This window comes from Nanorana parkeri, unplaced genomic scaffold (genome assembly GCF_000935625.1).
Source record: "Nanorana parkeri isolate BGI_ZX_2015 unplaced genomic scaffold, ASM93562v1 scaffold914, whole genome shotgun sequence".
Taxonomy (NCBI): Eukaryota; Metazoa; Chordata; class Amphibia; order Anura; family Dicroglossidae; genus Nanorana; species Nanorana parkeri.
Window position 1 is genome coordinate 558,439 of NW_017307182.1, and position 15,060 is coordinate 573,498.

The 15,060-nt window shown below is 40.6% G+C and overlaps 1 protein-coding gene across 1 annotated transcript in view; it reads left to right on the forward strand.

The window, feature by feature from the left end:
* Positions 1-15,060, forward strand: part of NKD1 (naked cuticle homolog 1) — a 90,124-nt gene that overhangs the window by 55,409 nt on the left and 19,655 nt on the right. Inside the window, exons 4-5 of the mRNA XM_018566083.1 lie at positions 6,074-6,131; positions 14,758-14,861. Of these exons, the coding sequence (XP_018421585.1) occupies positions 6,074-6,131; positions 14,758-14,861 (162 nt within the window). The remainder of the gene's footprint in view (positions 1-6,073; positions 6,132-14,757; positions 14,862-15,060) is intronic.

The following is a 15,060-nucleotide window of genomic DNA, read 5'->3' on the forward strand; positions in this document are numbered from 1 at the left end:
GGGTTCGGAGGAAGCACATTTTCAGTTTGGACCTGAACTTGTACCTACTGATAAATTACTTGGCTAATCTGTTGTAAAGCATTTTCATAGAACAACATTCTTATATTTTATTACATTTTATACTGACTGTTCTTTAGTGTTAATGTCTACAATACGTTCACATGCTTGTAATGGATTTCTCAGTTAAAGTCAGGAATAAGTTAGAGTTGGCATTTACTAGAAATTGCATCTGCTAGATTTCAGTCTCCCTCCCCCACACCTCCTTCTAAACCAATTAAGAAATTCTTTTAGAGTCAGGAAGTGTGTTATGAGTTTAGACTTCAAGACTAGAGTGCCAGAACAGGGGAAAGAGAGCAGTGCACACTGGTGCTGCTTTGGTATCAAAGCAGATAAAAATACTTAGAAAGAATCTAAAGAATGTTAATTCCTGCTAAAATGTATACTGATGTATGTAGGAAGAGGCATTCGAAAATGGGACTGCTGACTGGTCAGTATAGTACTGCATAGAGCATATTTGACTGAACTCAAGGAGTTAAACAGTAAAGGAAAAGGATTTTTACAATAAATCGGCATAATAAAAACCAGGTTTGTGCTGCACCACGTATGTGAATGAAAATAAGTTCCTTACCTATTGAGCAGGGAAAGGGGGGTGGAGTTCCTATGTGGGAGACTTTTCCTGGTGTACACCCTTGGCAATGTCTCAGATGTCCCACTGTTACAGATATTAACTTCCACTAGGTAATGAAAATAAGGAGGAGATGCTTGTTTGAACTCATAATGTTTAAAACAGTCTTTTCTGGAAACTAATGACCGTTTTAATGTGACTAACTTGCCACAGGGATATGCAAGACCAACCATAAATTATTAGAGGGCTTGAAAGCATATACAGAAAGTAACGTCTTCTAGCTGTTAATAGTTGTGACTTTTGTTGTCTTTCTTGAAGCCTATCTAAACTCAAAAACAAAAATGTAATATAATGCAGATTGTTTCTTATTTCTATTATTCACTTAGCAATTGAGAATTTAATTTGCTAGGTGAAAAGCCTGTTTGCCTTTTAGTAAATCCTCCCCATAGTGTCTAATGTATTGATTATCAATGTTACCTATAGTACCTCTTGGCCTTTTCAGTACAGGCTAGTAAATAAAGAAGTCCAATGCAGCCATATTTAATTGTGAGGCTTGGTGCAGCTATAAGTGCAGGTTATATTTTGCTATGTACCGGTTTGGTGGGTTTTATGCTGTGAAAGATACACTTGAACTAGTGTTTTCATCATTTGTCAACCTTATAAACTCATCATTTGTCAACCTTGTCTCTGAATCAGCCTTAGGAACTAGAATTTAAAAGGAGATCTAAAGGCACCGACATCACATTAGATATTCAGAAGAAGCATTGTGAATAAATAAAAAAAGCTTTGTTATTATGCTCCAAAATACTTTCTTACTTTTAAAAACATTGCATATCCCTGTCTCTTCTGATTAGCAGATTTTGTTGCACACACATGCCACATAAAGCTGGGCTCCAGGCTGTAGGAGAGGCTGTCAAAGTAGAGAGATGGGAGATGTGGGCAGGACATTAGGGAGGAGGGGTGGAGCTTTGATGGAGTAGTGAAATAACAGTGTAGTAGTTTTTGAACACAGTGCATGTGTGACTACGATGGGAAATATTGGGAAGAAAGAATGAAATGTGAACAAGGGCATACGGGAAACATATATAAATGGATGTGGTTCTCAGCATCTATTCAAAGATATATATGGAAACTAAATGGACATATACATTTAAAGATACAGGGTGACATGTGTTAAAATGCTGAAGCAAATATTACATTTTTGCTTTATGACTTTATTGAAGATTTACATTTAAAAATGGCTGCTCTCCTTTCTAGTACCTAATTGCTGTACTAAGAAAATAAATGGGCTGAAAAGGTTTCACATTACTTTGCTTCTCACTTCCTATTTTTACTTCAAATATCTAATTGTGCTCAAGGAATTTAAAATAAACTTTGTACCTAACTTTATGCAGTAAGCACAGAGATTAGGATAAACATTTAGATTATGATTTCAAGGGAAGGTCATATTTTTGGTGACTCCATGGGGTTGATTTACTAACCTTATAAACACACCACGAACATGTATACACCTCTGTAGTGTGTTCCCTCCCAGCACGATCTATGGGTGGAATCTAAACAGCTTTGTAGTGTGTACACACCCAGCAGGTGTGTTGTGCAAAGCCTTGCATGAATTGCAAGGTGATGTTGTGTAAATTAGCTCTATGTTGTGTTGCTTGCGTTGATGAATGCAGGAATGTAAATGCATGAGCTAACCATTTTTGTCTAAACTGTGAAGCAGCATTATATACAGTATGCATCATGTGCATGATTTTTCCATATATGGCATTAGTGGAAATATGCTTTTAGAGACTTTTTGGTTGATAAATACGTTTTGCTGTGTGAAAATCACACGCACCCGGTGCGTGTGTTTAGGTTAGTAAATCACCCCCCATGGCTCATAATACAAACTTAGAGATACTGGCATTGGGTTTTCCCAATTAGCTTGATTATTGAGACTGGAGTATCACTGGTTGATGGTGGCTTTATGTCTGCAGAAGGTGACCCTGCTCTATAGTTATCCATAAACTTCAGAGTTATCCATAAACTTCAGACATTGGTTAGACAGACACACAAGGACTGACTGTGCTCAAGCTTGAGCATCCTCAGTTCTCTTTAGCTTGCACTATAGACTTGAAAGTGCAACTCTGATGCACAAACTAGTTTATGTTCTTTAAGGAGGAAAGAGGGGGATGCTAGGTTGTAAAAGAGAATATGCTGCTGGTCAAGGCTTATTTGGATTACCAGTAGATATTGGAATAGGTTTCCTAATTTGGCTGATCACTTTGCCCCCCAACAGCAACTGGGCAACTGTATATGCTGTTAACTACAGGCATTCCACATTGGCATAGGCTATAGCTTGCTATACGTGGCTCAAATATTGAACAATTATTATTGAATTGGCTGAAATTTGAGCTAGGGGTGGCCCTGTCAGCCTCAGACCAGCACCAGCTTTACAAAGGAGCTAGGTAGTAAATTGTCAACCGAACAGTGACAGCATCCAATTATTTGCAGTCACTGTTTGGGTATTCAGAGGCTGTCTGAATACAATAGCTAGCATGGGGGATTCCTCCATCCATGTTGCTTAGTGTGAATTTGGGGAATCAAGGGATTTCTCTTGTTTAGCATGCTGGGCTGAAAGAAATCTTGCCATGTATGGCTAGCTTTCCTGTGATACTTTCCAGGCATCCTTATTTTTCAAGAACCAACTTCTTTGTAGTTACACTTAACACATGTATTGTAGAAAGCAATTGACCTCTCCATTGTATTTAACACTTTTGAGAGGCAAACACTCAGTTGTCAACAAGGGATTGTTTTTCATCCAGAGAGAAAAAGATTAATCAATTGTAGTCAGTAAATTAACTTCTTTTAGATAGCCATTGCTAAGCTCTATAAAAGGCTTTCTGTACACTGACATAAGAATAGTCCATTAAGGCTGAACAAATTATTCTGTTTGAAACGCTCAGGTACCATGTTGCCTTTAAACTGCGTTTAAATGGCAGTTTTCTGCCAGCACTTTCACAGACACGCACGTGTCCCATTTACCTTTAGAACACGCGTGGTTCCAAGTGAAAGAAACAATGGTTTGGGGTTTTATGACATGTCTGGTGTTTATGGTGGGATTTGTGATTCGGAATAAAAGATCCTCCTAAGTGCAAGGTGGCATACCTTTCCTTAATTACTTTCTTAATGTGAAACTATCACAGACTATTTCCTACCTGAATAAAGTTTAACACACCCAATTGTGATCATGAGATGCGAATTGGAAAGTGGGAGAATGATCAATCAATGTGAACCTCCAGTGGACTTGAATTGAGAGTGAGTGCAGTTCGGATTCTGTACTTCAGAGATTTCCTCTGTGGTGCTATACAGAGAATTTAAGTAAATGTAAAGCTAAAACTTTTTTGTTTGCATGCAGTACGGAAAGGTCAAGTACCTGTTCACGCCAGCAGCACCCCCTACTGCCTGGCCTCTGGTGTGCGTTGCGATGGAAGTGATGCAATGTTCTGGTTTCGGCCCAGCTGACTTAAAAGTAGACAAAGCAAATTGCCTTGTCAATGCATTAGGGCAACCCAATGATTGTGGTTTGAACAGGCTCTAGAACACTAGCAGTTTTTCCTATCTTTGTTCCATTTCCAAGAAATATGTACGTCCATGATCCGTTTAGCCCACTTTTATGCAGCCAAATGCATGTAAACGCATGTAGACACATTTGAATATAAGTACACTTAAATGCAGGAGAGATGAATCTAGAAGGTTTGATTACGCTTCCCAGATCAATTTCTCATTCATCAAATGCAGGATGCATGTACATGAGGCCTTGTCACAAGTTTTTTCAGAGTGTTTATATATACAATTAGTATCACATTTGTAGGAATCCATGTTTTTTCACTTGGAACAAATCCACTTTGGCATTCTATACATAAACATTTCTAAGGCTCTTGATAAAGAGTTGACCTTTGGCAAGCATACGTTTAGTGGTATTTCATTATTCAGACATTGTTGCACAACATAACCGATTTGCTCTCATGATGTTAGTTACCACAGTGCATTGATAGCAGAATGATGTGCATGTGACACACAGAAAACTCTGTGCTCCACTACATACAGTACAGGTGAAACTCGAATAATTAGAATATCGTGCAAAAGTAATGGCAGTAATTGCTGCAAAAGGTGCCCAAACCAAGTACTGAGTACATATGCATGCTTGTACTTTTCAGAGGTCCGATATTGTTCTATGTACAATCCTTGTTTTATTGATTGCATGCAATATTCTCATTTTCTGAGGTTGTGGATTTGGGGTTCTTGGGGTTTTCATGAGCTGTAAGCCATAATCATCACAATTATGACAAATCACGGCTTGAACTATCTTGCTTTGCATGTAATGAGTCTATCTCATATATTAGTTTCACCTTTTAAGTTGCATTAGTGAAATAAATGAACTTTGCACGATATTCTAATTATTCGAGTTTCACCTGTAGCAGTAGGTGTTAGGTAGGTGAAAGTCTCCACAGTCAGGGTACGTTCACACCATAATATGCGCATCACCACAGATTAATTGACATCCACTGGCAGAGTGCATTTGTGTGTGCACTGCAATGCATTTTTATGTGTTTTTTTAAGAGACACATTTCTTTGTCTTTACACAGCACCTGTTGCAATAAAATGCTGTCTACCTAATTTTTTCAGCTACGTTGTGTGGACTGACAATAGAAAACAAGGATTTTTGTCTTTTCCATGTGTTGGGGCTGCTTTGATCAATGTATGTGGTGTGAACAAGGCCTCAAAGTCCCATGCATGAGTCTTCTGTAGGCTATCAAAGCTTTTATTCTACTTTTCTGGCATTGTCCAAGTACGAAAGTTCTGTTTACCGGTTTTATTAGAGTTTGCTGCTATGGTTTACATATTTTGCAGAAATATTCTCTTTGCAGCCACCTCACCATTTTTCTGGTTTACTGACTTCTTTGACAGCTTTGTTAATACGTGGAAAATCAGAGTCCACGGAAATACAGTACTTTAGAGCAAGATGTTTCATATCTTAATCGCGTTGCAGTCTATTTCTAAGTACGCCTTTTAAGTAGCCAATACCATTTTCACATTTCAGTAATCTGCAGTAAAATGCATGGTTTACAGCATGTTACCAACAAGCACAAATTGCGTAACCATGGCTATAATGGGCAAAGTGCCCGTACCACAAGGCACATGTGGTTGTGGTATACCAAGCAAAGGGGTCACTTTTCAGTTTTCATGCATTAAGGTGCGCTGCCAGAGTTAATGCAACACACAGTTTGAATGAGTTCTGTATAGAAGATAATGGATTAAAATGCAGCAGCACCAGGTTTGACCATAACAGACATTTCAGTAATGTGTCCCCCCATTCAAGTATATTCTGCTTAAATGAACTTCTGCTTCAGGAAAAGTACAGAACAAAGATCTTTTTCATCTAATTGTAAATGATTCTTTTGACAGGACCCATCAGGGAATATTTGTAAGGAAGGTATTGGAGAAGAACATTTTCACCTGGAAGGTAGGAAAATCCAATAAATTATACTATATTTAAAATTGTTGTTGTTGTGGGAGCCTAAAAGGCATTGGATTGATTTTGCATTTTGATTAGCTAGTAGTGAACCATTGGCCTTCTGTATTAAAAGTGTCTTAAATGTGTTTTTAATATCAATACAATATTCACAGATGATTTAACCCATCATTCAAGTAACATGAAGGCTAATCTGGCACAAGCAGTCCCCTTGTCCCCCCGATAAGAGTTTTAACTGGTTTCTGTGATCATTGCACAAATATTCATTTACATCATGGTGCTTTATGAGTACTGTGTGTGTTTTGTGTTGTATTTGAATTTGGACGCAAGGCTCCCTTATGGAAAGTAAACTGAATGTTAATCTTTACATGGCTTAAAGTACATCTGTGCCTAAGCTATGAACAACTACAAACTATGAGCAACTATTTACATATTCTTAACAAGCAGTAAAAGAGCTTTAAAAGAATAGTCCAGTTTTGTGACTGTGATTCATGTTACACCCAGAATTGAAACATGGTCACATTCACAACCCCCCCCAACTCACATGAATTACAGGGTTCCTCTCACTGCAGGCTTCTGTTCAGCTATAAAGTTGGCTGTTTCATCCATTCTGTGATCCAATAATGGGATCTGTGAACAGAAAGGCTACACGTCCCATCTGCCACTGTGGCGGAGGTATTTGTAGACTTTAATGAAGCACAAGTACGATGATATAATTAATTACTTCATCCAGCTCATAACTGAAGGGCCTTACCTCTGTATGGACCTGGGGCTACAGGAACAGTCTGCAGGAGCCTGTACATTGCACCCACAATTCACTGATTGCGGTTGCAATGCTTTGCAGGCTCCAATGCAAAAGAATTATGAATGCATATTTTTTCTTTCATTTTTTGAGTGCATTTATTATTTTTCCCCACAAGATGAATTATGACTTTGAAGCAATTTAAAGTTATCCCTTTTCAAAATCCTCAAAGATCACATTAAAGACTCTAGAGTCAAGTTTTAGTCCAGTTTCCAATGGCTTAGACCAGGGGCGCCCACTATTTTTCATCTGGAGATCTACTTTTCAAATGACGAGCTCATTGAGATCTACCAACGAAAAAACACCTGCATTCATGGGTGGGAGGGGGCGTGGGCTGCGCAGGCAGGCCCCTCGCCCACAGTGCGATCTCCTGCATTAGTGCCTGTGTTCCAGTCCAGTGCGATCCGCAAAAATGCTGCGAGCACTATTTTTGCAGATCGCACTGGACCGGAATGCAGGCACTAATGTGCCTGCGTTCCGAGTGCGGGCGATCGCACTGTGCGCGATGCCATTGACTTCAATACAGCTCCACACCCCCTCCCGCACCGGAACGCAGGGAGTCGGCCTGCTTACATTCCAGTGCATTCCAGTACATTACAGGTCCCGGCGTCCTGTCCTCCCGTGGTGCTCGTGTGGCCGACGTTGCACATGGGGTGTCCTGCACCTTTCCATCTGCAATTAGTGACAGCGGCTCCGTTCTCCGCCCTCCCCGCCGCCGGTTCCTTCACTTCTTCTCGGATCCCCGCTGGGGAGAGCAGCGGGGATCCAGAGAAGCGGCGGGAGGAGAGGACGTGACGATCTACCAGTGATCGCTACTCGATCGACTGGTAGATTGCGATCGACCTTATGGGCACCCCTGGCTTAGACACACTTGCTGGTTGTTTACATGAGAGGGCTGGCAGGCTGCCAAGATTTGCTGTCATAAAAAAACATAGCTCCTCTGTTGTGAACTCTGAAAATTATTTTCTTCATAATGCTTATAGATACAGAGATGAATGAGGGCTTGTTTAAAAGTGCTTTTACTGCTTGTTAAGAATATGCATACTTTAGTGTGCATGATCTAGTAATTGGCCAACTACTAGTACTGTGTTACACAGGTACACATTGCCATGCGTTGATGTGTTTTCAAATTGCAGTGCAGTGCAACACAGTGTGGTGGTTTAAATGGTCTCTGTGGAAAACAGTGTATTGTCATTGGTCCATGCATTATGTTCGGTGATGTTTGGGGAACTTAGCACATATGGTCAGCGCTTAAAGGGGTTCTAAAGCCTCCCGTTTTTTGCCTATATCTACTGCTGACAAGCAGTAGATATAGGCAAAAAGTTTAAAATAAAACAAACAAAAAACGCTTAAACAGCGGTTTAGACAGACCTTATTATCGCTGCTCGCTCCCGCGGCGAGAGTCCGGAACTGTTTGTGCGGCCGCAAAGGATCTTGGGGCGGGCACATGCGCAGTTCGGATTCTCGGCCGGGAGACGAGCAGAGACGCAAGGTATGCCTATGGACGCGTGCACCCGCATGCAGACAACGCTGGATCGGAAGTGCCTGTAAGCAGAGAGGAGTCAGATCGCTGGATCGGAAAGCCGCCGCACCGCTGGAGGGACAGATGAAAACATGGGGAAAGAAGAGGAAGATCGGATTAAGAGACATCATTTAAGGTAAGTGCTGACATTAACATGGGGGGAGGGAAACATTTTTTATCCTTTAATGTCACTTTAAGGAACAGTCTTGAAGCCGTTTTAAACATAAACAGGACAGTCTTTTATTTCTTTCATCAACACAACCTATAGTCTGCTAATGTTTAAGCAAGTAGACAATGGGGTTGATTTACTAACCTTATAAACACACCACGAACATGTATACACCTCTGTAGTGTGTTCCCTCCCAGCATGATCTATGGGTGGAATCTAAACACCTTTGTAGTGTGTACACACCCAGCAGGTGTGTTGTGCAAAGCCTTGCATGAATTGCAAGGTGATGTTGTGTAAATTAGCTCTATGTTGTGTTGCTTGCGTTGATGAATGCAGGAATGTAAATGCATGAGCTAACCATTTTTGTCTAAACTGTGAAGCAGCATTATAGATGCATCATGTGCATGATTTTTCCATATATGGCATTAGTGGAAATATGCTTTTAGAGACTTTTTGATTGATAAATACGTTTTGCTGTGTGAAAATCACACGCACCTGGTGCGTGCGTGTGTTTAGGTTAGTAAATCACCCCCCAATGTCTCACCGACCAAAGATTGTCGCACATTCTCCATGTGTAAATGGTTCTCTCAGCCTCCTCGGCTGTCTTCCCTGTGCCTCTAGCACACACAGCCACCTGGCTCCCCTCTGACTTCTGGGGGGAGTCCTCCTGACTCCTGAACACCTCTGTTCCTCTTCCCAGCTGGAGCCCAGAATATTAGCCAGCGCCCTTCCCATAAGTTCTGTGTACAGGTGTGCAATTAGGTGCTGGACACTATTAAACAATGGACCCAGGAATGGAGATTTCTAGAGCTGCAGACAATACCACAGTCCATAAAATGCAGCAAAACACATAGCAGATTGCCTAGCGTGAACGAGACCTAACACTTTAGATTTTTTAATTACCGTTATGTTGATATGCTAAAAACAAGATAGCAGTAATGCTATCAAACAACATGTTCAGATAAGGTGTAAATTCACTTATGCAATTATTTAAAAGTTGTAATTGACCTGTGTTCTTCTCATAAACGGTGTCATTAGATAAGGACTGATTAGATATTATACAAATCAGGCTACCCTTCTTTCCTAACTACGTATAAACACTATACAGTGTAGGCAGATAATGTACATCTTAGTACTGTGAACTAACAGATCGTAGAAGAGATGGAACATGCAGGGTCCATCTTGAAATTCCTGCACAGTTAGATGTCTGGGCCACACACAGTGTAAAGTAGCTGACGTTTTGCATGTTTAAACTTACAAATCATTGTGCAGATCTTGTGAATCTGTACACAGTGACAGCAGTGATAAGCAGACAGCTTTCTGAAACCTCAGATCCTTTGAACAAGTCACTCTGTTTTAACATACATCAACCACAGAGATACTGTTATCTGTTACTCAGTCATCTTTTGCACATTAAAACTTGACCAGCCAAGAAAGACCATTAACTACCAGAGACACAAGAGAGCTGAGGGATATGCAGGCAAGATTCAACAGGGGCTTGAACATAAATGGTTGCAAAGTGGAGGGTGGCACATTGCAGACACCTCCAGCACTAGCTTATAATAGTGAATATAACAGCAATGGAATAAGGGTTCTTAACCTGACTGGTCCCTCTGCTGGGGTCCAACACCACTTGCTAAAGTCACAGCTAGAGCTCTGCAATTACCAAAGCTCACACTTTCTGCTGACTGGATAGTTCTACCTCTGATTCAGCAGGGGGCATGCCATACCTCTGCAGAGAGACCACTGCTTCCACACAGAGAGCAAGGGTCCTTCTCTGTAGTAGGCTAGAAGGGAAGAGCTGTTCTTTTCAGGCAGTGGCTGCTTTCTTAAAGGAGAACTATGAGGTGAGTGCTTTTCACTCACCTCATAGTTCTAGCCGACCTGTGACAATGAAACTGTCACAGGTCGGCTCAGTAGATCGGAAGGCGAGCGAACACATACCGGCGTTCGCTCACCTCTCGATCCTGTCACAGCCCTCTGCCGTGACAGGGGAGGGGCTGGATTCCAGCGCTGCCTGGCGAATCGGACGGGGAAGGGGGCATGTACAGCTGGCTCTGCCTCTAGATAGGCAGAGCCAGCTGTCACTCACGAAGCTGGGCGGATCCAGACATAATTGCCGGGATCCGCTTCAGCTGCAGGGTCTCAGTATACCGCGAGCAGTAGCTCGTGGTATGCTGTGGCGTCTCAGTATACAGCTCGCGGTATACTGAACTTAGGGTGATGGGAGGACACTAGTTTGTGTCCTCCCGTTACCCTAAGCCTTAACCCCATAGTTCTCCTTTAAGAAATCAAACTGATCGCCTAGGTTTACACTTGAGCTTCTTCAAATGTTTCTGGAGCGCTTTTTATTACGCATTATGCATATGTTTTTAGGCGTTTTCATGTGGTTTCAGGATCAAGCGATTTTCTGTAAACTAATGGGAAGCAGTTTTTTTTTTGTAACATCAATCGCCCTAGTCTTAATTTTATCTCCTTACTGGTTTTTCTGTGGTGCTGTGGCCTGTCATGCTATGAAAGCTATCTTGGGCCTTGTCCGCTATGATTTCATTTATGGCAGCAGCTGTAGGTCATATGGGTTCATATAGAATGGTTATTGACCTCACCAGTGTCATAAACTGTTCAACTTCCCTTGAGAAACGTCGTGCTTCCTCTCTAGGTTCCTCTGCTTCATCCAAGCTCTAGGGTTACTAGGAGGAGGTGACTGGTTGCTAGCTTAGAAAAGGCCAGAAAATGCTCCTGTGCTGAATGTAAACTGCCACTATAGAATATATTGGTAATCCCCATGTCAGTCTTTGAAGCTCTTCTATAAAAGTGCTTCAACTCACCACTCAGATGTGAACCAGGGCTTACTTTGAAAATATTTAGTTTTGATGCACCTGGAAAGTATTTGGCTGATTAAAACTGAAGGTTCAGTTGGACTTTATGTGATACTGTTTCTGTTAGAAAAGCTTGCCAGATCACTGTTATTTTGTCCTGATAACTCAGTACCAGGAGGTACCTGTTTACTTCTCCCCTGTATACAGGCCACACATGCATTAAAGCAAGCCAGATGTTTTTCTTTAGGGACGTGCTAGCAGACACGCTTCTTCAACGGTGGTTGGATCCTTCCTGTAAATCAGGCCTCTGTTTAGTGCCTAGAGGCGTCTTAATCTGTGATATCACAGCTGAATGTGGTCACTGACCACTCGGTCTAGGAAAAGTATTTTATTGCCTCGTTGGTCAGTCTTAGATCATATTCTGTGTCTGACTCTGCATTTTTTTTTCTCTTTGTTATATGTCTAATTCTAAATTTCTGACCTGGCAAACCAAAAGGAGCATTACAAGAAAAACATTTGTAATGATTAGTGTCCCAGCAGTTAAGTTTCTAGCAGTCAACTATCTATTATTTTAGAACTATGTTCTCATGTTCATGAAGCCTGTTGACCTTTATCATTGTGTACCAGCCATTATGTCTGGAAGTTCAATTTCAGCATCTTCACTGGTCTACCTACCAAACTGAATAAGTGTTGTGTGGATATTTCAGTTCTTGAATGATGGAATCCATAACCAACTTCCTATATCTTCCAGTGATTCAAAGCCAGATGGTGGAGCCACCTCTGAGGTCCCAGCCTATACGTATATTGTGCACCTCTGTACTAGTTACACATGTGCAAGTCAAAAAAATGAAATGCATTAAACCTTTACTGCAATAATACAATCAAGATTACAATTATATCTTTATATTAAAATATAGATTGGAAGGCAATATCCAGTTATATATAAGCTTTTATTGTTTCCTTAAAAATATTTAGATTTGCTTTTGTTTCAAGCTAGGAAGTAATTTGCAATAAAATATGCAGCGTTGGTAGATTCCACTATTCCTCTAAAATTTTCACAGCCCCACTGATCAAAAGCGAATCTTGCTGCTATTTGTACATAGAATCCAGTCTAAAGCTGATAAGATCCCACATCTTTTTATAGTTGGTGAAGGAGAAAGTGCTTTGATGTTTTCAGGGAGGAATAGAGGGGGTAAGATTTTCCATATGGGTGTTTGGCTAACGCAACAAACACTGTTTAAAAATGTAACTTTGCCTAATTAATTAGCGATTCTGTTTAATACCCGTCTGATCTCTGTCCAACAAGGTATTTTGAGCCTTTAGAAAAAGAACTTCAAAGTGCTGGTTAAGATGGTCTGAACAGGGGTGTTAACCTCTTTAGTGCTGGATGCGTGCCAGTATCTCTACCAGGCAAACAATTAGATAATAACTTCCTTGGGCATGAGTTTATAGCACCCCGCAAGCTTAACAATGTATCTACTTAAATATTTTAAAGCATATCTTTTAGAGCATTATTACAAAGGGATTTGGTTTTTTAAATGTAAAGTCTTAAAGTGAAACTCCAGTTAATTTAAAAAAAACTTACAGGTGTGCTGCATATATTTTAAAGGATTTTCACAGACTCTAATTCATACCTGCTTTTATTTTGGACGTATTTAAAACACCATTTTTCTGTGGATGCAAGGTTCTGCAGGGAGCATGTGAAATGATGTAACAAAGCAGCTACATGTCTGTTTAGCACAGACCAGGGGAGGAGATGTCACTGTTAAAGGAGCTCAAGTCCCAGCATATACTATCCTTTTATAACATCAGCATTGTATTAAGAGTACATACTAGAGTTGTTTTTGCTAATGTAATCAAAGCTTTCTTGAAAAAAAATCCCTTTTATGTAGTGAGTGCTGTCTTCTGTGTGACCATCACTCTCAACAACTTCCTGGTTTCCCAGTGTGCTTTGCGTCTCTTTCCCTGCTGCTTGACGCGATTTAATCTTGATATATATCCCATCATGCATTGCTTCCAGTAAGCAATGATAATGTTACATTGTGGGAAGTTCAGACGATGAGTTGCAGTTCAGATGGCAGACATAGTTAGAGTAGCGACGGGGCATTGAGGAAGTACATCCTATGGACATCTTCAATAAGTAAGCTTAAAAAGTTCTAGATTGAAATGTTTTTTAGGAGTGGCATAGAATTTATGGAAATTCAATATAGAAATACATATTTATTTTTTATATTTGACTATAGATACCCTTTCAGGCAATTTTCTTAAACAGATTACAATGCAATAAGAAGCATATTGTTTGGCAGCACAGCACTGCAATGGGTGGCAATTCAGATGCATTTATGGATCATAAAACTGCTATGGGGAATTAGAATGTAGAAATAATGGACACTAAGGGCCCATTCCCACCAGATGCATTGAGGTTGCACTGGCCGTTGTTTCCAGCACAGGCATTATACTGGCACTCATTGCAGCTAAATTCAGTTTGTCATATCCTTTTTTTAGGGACTGTGTCTTAAATCATATCATGTGTATGATTAAGCTGTCATAGTTGTAGCCATTCTCAATTGTTGCATACAAGTTCCAGGGGAAGTAACTTAGTGAATATGTTTGGCTTCCCTAGAACTGGTGTTCAGGATATGAGTCAGAGCATGGATGAGTCCATCAGAACTTAAAGTAGTACTAAAGGTTATTCGTTTTTTACCCTAATGCATTCTCTGCATCAAGGTTAAAAAAACGCTCTGGTACCTTGCCATGCTCCCCACTCCAAACACTTTTCTATGGTCCACCGCCACCGGCTCCATGACAATCTGCGCTGCTTCCCAAAGTTCTGGGTTGCAGAGGAAGGATCCCAAGGCCACTGAGGACAGGAAAGCGATAGGCTGCTGCAGCTGCTTGTCAAATTACTGTGAGAAAGGAGGAGGCGAGAGCATGGACATGGCTTGCAGAGCACTGTGTTTTAGTGGACGCACACAGCTCGGCTTGTCTCCTGGCAACTGCTAGGCAAAAGGAAACACCTGTAAACAGGAAGGGAGTGCCACGGTATATGCCTGTGGCAAATAAAAACAAAACAACAAGGGTTTAATATCATTTTAGGAATTAGAGGTGTTCTGTTTCCGGACAGACTGCTTTTAATGTATCCTTTTTCTTAATATTTCAAAATAATCACAGCCAACAAATAAGAGCAAATTACATTGCATTGAAAACATTAACTTTGGGGTCCTGGAAAGATATAATAATAATAATCAGTGTGCTGGCTATACTGTGTATGAATTATGTTTCACATGATTCCTCTATGTTCTTAGTTGCTCTCCCGGCTGAGAAGAGTGAGGGACTTTTCACCTGTGAAGAGAAAAAAGCAGGAGAAAAGGATACAGAAGGATGTGCAAAGAAACAGCTGAAATTTGAGGTATGCTTCTCTTCATTGTTTTATTTCTTCCATCTTTTATTTGCAGGTTTTGAAGGACTTTTGTTCAATTGCAGCTACTTTATCATATGTGCGGAAAGGTGTTTTACGGTATCATTTTGATTAGTAAAGGAGCTCACTTGTGCTGGCGAATCACGATAAAATGTATTTTAGTCTCTTAGGTCTGCTTCTCTGCATGGGG